The sequence below is a fragment of the Limulus polyphemus genome, unplaced genomic scaffold (assembly GCF_000517525.1).
Source record: "Limulus polyphemus unplaced genomic scaffold, Limulus_polyphemus-2.1.2 Scaffold3718, whole genome shotgun sequence".
NCBI lineage: Eukaryota > Metazoa > Arthropoda > Merostomata > Xiphosura > Limulidae > Limulus > Limulus polyphemus.
In genome coordinates this window covers 78,153-86,227 of record NW_013669328.1, presented here as the reverse complement: position 1 = coordinate 86,227, position 8,075 = coordinate 78,153, and the positions used below count along the sequence as shown (strand labels likewise).

General features: G+C 30.4%; 1 protein-coding gene across 1 annotated transcript in view; it reads left to right on the top strand.

Annotated features, from left to right (window-relative positions):
* Positions 1-6,619, top strand: part of LOC106469903 (syndecan-like) — a 28,309-nt gene extending 21,690 nt beyond the window's left edge. The window contains exon 5 of the mRNA XM_013930424.2: positions 603-6,619. Within this exon, the coding sequence (XP_013785878.1) occupies positions 603-772 (170 nt within the window). The 3' untranslated portion in view covers positions 773-6,619. The remainder of the gene's footprint in view (positions 1-602) is intronic.
* The last annotated feature ends 1,456 nt before the right edge of the window (positions 6,620-8,075 follow it).

Here is an 8,075-nt window from a genome sequence, read left to right as displayed (position 1 = left end):
CAGAATATTGAAGATACCTGCTAAAACCAATAATCAATGGAATTAGCTTTGTCAAAATAATCCCATCAGAAAAACATGAGTTTTGTAGTTAAATCATATTCCCATCCCAGTTCACTGAACCAACCAAATGTGTGACTATATTTGATCTATGTTTTATCATCCATTGTGGGAGTAATGTTTAAAAGTTTCTTTAAAAAAAAAAAATATATATATATATGGAGAGAGAGAGAGCCAGTAACAGTTGTAAGCTAGTTAAATCATACATACCATGATCTATAGAAAATAACGTAGTTGACTATAGATTGTGATCTATGATAATAGTAATTGTTATTGTATTTACTTCATATATTCCTTCCCACTGTTAACATTTTCTAATGTAATTGAATTGTATTGCTTTCCTTCTTAGTTAGTTAGAAGTGCTGCAGTTGATTTTTATACATGTATCTTTCTCCATAATAGACATTTATTTACTTTTTGTATAATTTTTAAGGTGTCAAAAACTTGTATAAATTGTACTTTTTCATATATTAGTTAGAAAAAATGTAATATTTCACATACATATATGTATTTTATGTAATGTATATATTCTTTCTTTTCTGTAGCTGTGATTGGTGGAGCAATAGTTGGATTGCTGTGTGCCATTCTTGTAGTGATATTCATTGTCTACCGTATGAGGAAGAAGGATGAAGGAAGCTATCCATTAGGTGAACCTAAGAGGTTTCCACTGGGCAATCCTTATACCCCAGGTAGCAGCAAAGAGTTCTATGCTTAACACATAGTCTCCAACCATCATCCCATGTTTGCTTTCACAGAGATCCCTGTTGTATTTTCAGAGTGCTGTGTCAAAATTTTAATTTACGTTCGTTATTATGCTTATCAAATTTTGTGTTTCAGTCTTGTTCATATCCATCACTTTAGCCTTAAGTTATTATTTAAGCTTAGAATTTAATGTGTTGTTCCAGTTACAAATAAAAAGTCTTTTATGGACTTTTTACCTTTTCCCAAGCATAATATTTAATCTAGTTTTGCTTCCACCATTTAGTTCACTCATTAAATAACTAGTCTGTTCCATAAACACACCAAGAATACTATACATAAAGCATGATCTGTCTTATCGCTCACACACAGTTATGTAGTGTTGTGTGTACATTTTACATTGTTGTATCCTCGCATCTAAAACCCTACATTGCAACCTAGTTTGTGTGACATTGTCTCATACTTGTATTTTTAAAACTATCTATAATGTAGTTCACATTGCCTCATATACACTTTTGAAATTTCATATCTAAATTCTGATGTGTATGGTGTTTGATTCTCAGTTTCAAATGTAATTTGTTACACGTTATACAATGTATTAATTAGGAAGCCTACATGAATGTATAAAAGTTTATTGTTTTATGTTATGTATTATATCCATGAATCTTGCATGAACCCATTTATAAGCTCATTTAATGATATTGAAGCCTAATGTGCTTTCTGTTAAAGACATACTCAACTTGAATCTTCCTAAATTTAACTGTATAGTCTATTATATGCCACGTTATACCATTTACTCATTTTGAAGTCTATATGTACATGTATAATCTAGTGTGTTCCACATTATACCATATATTCATCTTTAATCTTACTGTACATGTACTTGTAAGTTCTATTGTTCCACGATATATCATATATTCATCTTGAATCCAATTTATCTGTACAGTCTAGTATATTCCATATTGTACCATACATTCATATTTAATTCTACTGTACATGTACATCTAAATTAGTATTCCATTTTATACCATGTATTCATCTGTAATCCTACATTTACCACCAAATTTTGTGTGTTCCACAATACCCCATTACAAATACTTATACATGTTTATGGTTTTGTTTGACCTACATTGTAACACACACACACACACACACACACACACACACACACACACACACACACTAGTCTGGTCTGAGCATCTTTATCTGATATACACACATCTAGAATTCAGTACACATGAAGTTTTGTTTGTCTTATGTTTTGCTTATATACACTCATGAAGGATAATATTCATGAAAACACTGGTGGCCTCCGGCATCTAAAGTTTAAAACCCTACTATGTTATCACAGACACTTCTAAACTCTGTTCTGTTCCACAGGATCTCATTGATTTGTTTGGTATTTAGCTTGTGTGTCCAATATCTACATCTTAAATCACTAAGTCTAGTCTATTACACGCATTCTTCAGGAGTGTTATGTTTAAAATATGGCTGTCTCATTTTCCCCACATAAACGTTTGAAGCCCTATAGCTGAATTTGGCTCGGTCTCTTATTGTGTTTTGTGTGCATTACAAATCATGTTTCTGAAGTCTTCTTTGCAAACATTATTATATTACAATCAAGGATATTCATATCTCAAGTCTCAGAGTTACTTGTTCTCATACTTCTTGTATTTTTGTTTAAAGCCATTACTGACCCATCAGTATCATGTAATACTCTTTATTTCAACTTCAGGCTCTGTTTATTTTTGTCACACACATTTGATGAATTATAAGTCTTAGTTTATATAAATTTGCCCCAATTGGTTTTTACAACTATTTAAGTCTAGTTAGTTTCTTTCATTATATCTTTAATTCTTTAAACTTTTACTTGTAAAGCTACTTAGTATCTTCATTGTATCCTTTCCTGTTCAATTTGTGCTTGAAATGTTGATTTAGTAACTTTCATCACATCCTTACTTGTTCACCTTGTGCTTCACATTCTTGAATTAGTAACCTTTATGACATCTACCCTATTTAAGGTTTTATGTAAATATCAGGCTAGTATTCATTGTTCGATTCTTACCTGCTACAATGAAAGGTCAATTTAATGTCCATTGTTCCACACATATCTCTGTTAACTTATAATTTTAAATGGAGAATATTTTTCAGTGTCTCATACTTGTTTGATAAATTGTACTTTTGAAGTCAGGTTACTGCTTATCATTTATCTGTCTTTGAAAATCTTAATTTGAAGTTTTATTTCTTTTAATGAAATATTAAGAATTTGTGCATCTAGACTCTGTTCGATAGTTGTTGTGCAGACATGCAACTTTGAATTTATGTAGTATCATGCTTATCAAGGTACATTAAATGTTAGTAAATATTTAAACTCGTATGTTAGAATATGGTGGCATATTTTGCCTAATCATAGTTTAAGTTAATAAAGGAATGACATGTGCAATAAACTAATTAGAAATAAAATGTTACTGGATTGGTAACAAATACGCATAAATATGGGCTTATGATTAGTTTATCAAGTAATCAGATGTTTAAGATAGCCTTAACACTTAAACCAAAGTTTTTGAATGTGCCAAGTTGTAATGTTTACTTGTAACTCAACATTTTCTTTAGCTTTATGTCTGTTCTTTTTTTCTTGCCTTGCCCTTTCTTTTTTTTTTTTATAATAATTTTCTATTTTCATGAATTGATGTCTTGAGTGTACACCCATTTGATCAGTTATAAACCTGAATAATTACCCATACTCATGTTGAGCACTTGTTTAAAACACTTATCTGATAATCAACTAGACAAACCATAGAAACTGAGCAATAACTGTACTTAGCTTTTAATTTCAAAATAATATAAAACCAAAACATACTAAACTAAGACCATTAGTAGGATATAACAAAATTCATTATTGACTGACTTAAATCACCAGCATGAAGAATAGTGCCATAACAATACATAAATAGCCTGGATGACTGACTATCTTCATGTCCTTTCAAAATAATATAAGTATTTTGTGTGAATGACCTATTTGGAATTTTGACATATGAATATTGATTGCTTAGAAGGTATACTAACTGGAATACTGTAAGCAACTAACTGTGATCATAATAGTGTTAAGTGTTTAGTAGATTAGTTTGATGACTTTTTGTTGATTTATGTAGGCTTAAAATAATTACCATGCATAATGTTACACTAAATTTACTCTTAACGTTTTGTATTAATGAGTGTTACAAGCCAGCAAGTGTAAGTAACACAAAACAGTAAACGTTTGACTGATTAAAGGTAACCAGTACTATTTGTTGACTTATATATATAGTTTTATAGCATGCATGTTTGCTATTTGATAGCAACATAAGAGTTAGTAGTATAGGAACAAGAAGATAAAGATAAAAAAGATGTCTAATATAACAGAGTAAATGCTATTTGTGGTAGAATGATTTAATTATACTCAGTTTGTGTTTTGGTATAACTAAAAGTTTAAGATAGAAAGCACGAATAATGGGAATATTAAATTGGGTATTAAGAAAATAAAAGCACGTTATCCAGTGTTGTATGTAGATCGATGTGGGCCCGAGAAACATGCAAGGATACCATACTATGACCCAGTATATTCGATACTAAGTATCAAACTTGTTTAAATAGCATTGTATTTTGATTTATGTAAACATAATAAGCAAGCTAGCTTCATTCATAAGGTGTGACAATAAATACTGATACTAATATAATTGAATTATGGTAACTAGAACTTGTGTAGGTTAAATGAGTTTGAAAGATTACCTGATGTGGCTGTAATAGTGTATTTACTATAATTGCAGTTTGATTTTATGTAAGGAGAAAAACTATTACATTATAAATAGCATCATAAGAGAATTGCAGATGATTATTCTATAAATTTAGCAGATTTATGTCAGCATAGTATCTATTGCATATTTTTTGTAATGCTGGTAATGTGATACAGAGAAACTAGCTTTTTTGGTCAGGGTAGTGAGTATTGCATGCTTTACATGTGATAAACTAATTCACAGTTTGACACAAAAACTAGCATTTTGTTTTTGCACCAGGGTAGTGAAGTATGGCATACCTTATATGTAACAAATTAGCACAATCTGACACACAAAAACAGTTTTTTGCCAAGATGGTAAGTATTGATTGTTTTGTTTTAACCAACATGATGATAAACATGCATAATATGCCACAGAATATATCTTGGATTGTGTCCAGGTAACGAGTATTGCATTGTTTAATGCCTACCTAATTAAAATGCATTTTTGACAAACTTAACACAAAACCTGTTGGCTTATGTCAGGGTAGTACTTGACAGAACATATAGCTAGTAAATGAACCAGTTGTTTTGTAGGAATTTGAATAAATATATTCTTTGTCAGAATGAAAATTATGAGCTGTAAACAGTTGACAATGTACTAGTTTACTGATGTAAACCTCAGAATCTGCCAAATTTTGTAGTTTATGCTACACTACCATAGGAATAGAAAACTTACTAGCTGTTCAGTCTCAGGGCAGAAATTACCTTGAAGTATGAATCCAAGCTTATATGTATTATGGAATAATTGTTAAACAGATACTAGGTTACCTAAACTGAATTAGCTGTTGGTGACTTTTCAAACTCGGGTACATTGTTTTTGTTTGATTAAAGTTGTATGTTATTTTGTTGTGTACTCACTTCAACAGAAGTCAGTCTATCGTGGTATTAAAATACATGTATTATTTTATGTATATGATTTTGAATTTCAAACTTTGTGAACCATAATAGTAGTATGAGCTTTCAGTGAGGACTACTATAGTTGGTTATAGTAAGGCCAAAATAAAAATATTATTTGTTTCCCCCGTCCTGGCTGATCCAAAAATTTCAGCCTAGCTTGCAAAATTGTATTCAGTTGTTAGAAAGGACTTTTTTTTTTCTTTTTCTCAAAAAATTGTTGAATGTTATTATGCTTTGGTTCTGGTTCTTATCTATTCCTTGCTGTCTTGATTAAAGAAGTGCCATTTGTGAAAGTGCTGGCAATTTTATTTGCAAAGGATTTTCATACAGTTCTTCCAAATTATTATAATTTGGAACAACTAGCCTGTTTTGAAGTATGATAAAAATAGAATAAAAAAATGACTTTTTACCATATGTTCTATTATTATCTTAGACTAGTGATTGAAAACAAAATTGTATATATTAACAAATTATACAAGTTTAAAGAATTTATACAGTGATCTTGTTCTCGACTTGAAAACAGTTGTTCTGCACAAGACTGATATCATAAGAGTTCCAATTTTTAGTAAATTGATCAGAACTGTTTGTTTCACCACAGATATTTCTGGAAGTATAAAAGTTTGATAGTACACTTAAATATATTAAATTAACTGTGAAATGACATCCATGAGCTAGCTGCGTAAATTCAGAAGTTCAAAAATAGGATGATGCAGACACATCATTTCAACTGCAAATGAGAAAGTTCTAGTCATTTGTGTAATGTTTTTGTTATGTTAAATATTTCTAGTTCTGGTATTGTTTTATATTCCTTTATGTTTTACGATATTTAAGTCTCTTAAAAAAAATCTTACCCTATCTTCCCACCTATAACAATCTGGGTCAGGAGAGGGGGAAACATAGGTGTTTTTAAATGTGGTCTAAACATTTATTGATGTTTTTCTCCAAGAGCAGCTCATACTCAGAGTACTTATTTTACTGCATTGTCTCAATGAAATAATTTAGATAATTTTTGGTCACACTTTTTTATTCAGTTTAACCTAGTCTTTATGTTTTATCTGCTTGTTATTCTGTATATTGTATTAAAGATGTAACAAACGTATGTTTTAGGATGAAATTAACATCTGAAAATAAAATGTTGAACTTTATTCTGAAGTTGTTGCTTCTGTTTTTGTCTTTTATTTTCATTTCATGTGCTAAACTGTATTGGAGGTGTTGCTGACTGAAACGTAATTAGATACTAATGGCATACTTAATAGAACTGTGACTGTAAGTTGTAAGAATAAAAAAAGTAGCACTAGCACATACGTAGGCAAGCACAAAACATATGATTTTTTAGTTACATGTAAAATGCTATTGCTTTTAACTTCTGATCAAATCAAGTTACTTACACAGATTATGTATTGGTGTATTCATGAAACAGAAGAGGTGTATAAAAGCCAGCTAGTCTTCTCAGGTCTTGCAACAAAGGTTAGTACAACCATACCTTTAAACTTAGTATATTTGTAAGCTTATATAAGCCTGAATGAAAATTTAGTTTAAAGTCAGTTTTCAAACATATTTTTAATAGTTTCTCCTAATTCTGAAAGATAAGTGCACAAACACTTTTAGATGGACAAAATATATAACAGTACAACAGTCATTCATTATCTTGAAACATAAGTCGATTAGCGTTGGGCTTGAATAGAGGTTGTTTACTTTGAAACAGTAAGTTACACTATTGAAATTGACTTCACATTAGTTCACATTTAGTACCCAAAAACTAAAATTACTGCAATGGTCTTGAATAGAAGTAGAAATTATCTTTAATAGCATCTGCTTTATTCACCTTACATAATCAATCTAATATAATGTCAGTAGATTTATTTATTGATGATTTAGCCTTTAATTATAGCATTGGTAATAGATTTTGTTTCGTTTCAAGAAAATAAACTTGGGCTATAAGGCTAATGACGATAAATTTATTGAGGTTATCTGTTTTATTAAAGGTTGCACTAGTTCCTTCATTTAAAACTACCATAAACCTCATTAAGTAGGACCGATAAGATTAAATTCATAGTTTTAATTTGATCAACATTTAATAGAAGGCCTATGTCAATTATTCTGTTTTTCAAGATAAGTATTACCTTAGAGAAGCTTTATAACTTTTGATAGCCAAAACATTAATAAAAGTCATGGGTCATTTTTCTCTATGTGTGAAAGCTCAAAAGCAGTAAGCCAGAGAAAACCTTTCATTAGATGTTTTAGGTTCAGTACCTTAAAAACGTGAAGTTGGATGGTCTAGTATGGATTGGTAAAGGACAAAAAATTGTCAAGTATCACTTAAAAAATCCTCCTTTTAGAAGTGAAAGGTGAGGTAAAAGGGCAAAGTCGAATAGTGAAGTCAAAAGTTAAATGGTGATCTAAAAGTAAATCATTTCATTGGTATACTACTTAGTATATTCAAATTTACAGAGTGTAGAATGAGATTTGTAATCTTGAAAGAGTATTACCTATCACCAGAAATTGAAAGCCAGTTTAGAATACTGGCCTCTCACTCGCTTTTAGCTCGTAGCTCCATCTCTTGACCAATTTAAGATCTAAACACAGCCGCGGCTATTGAGGATTCCCT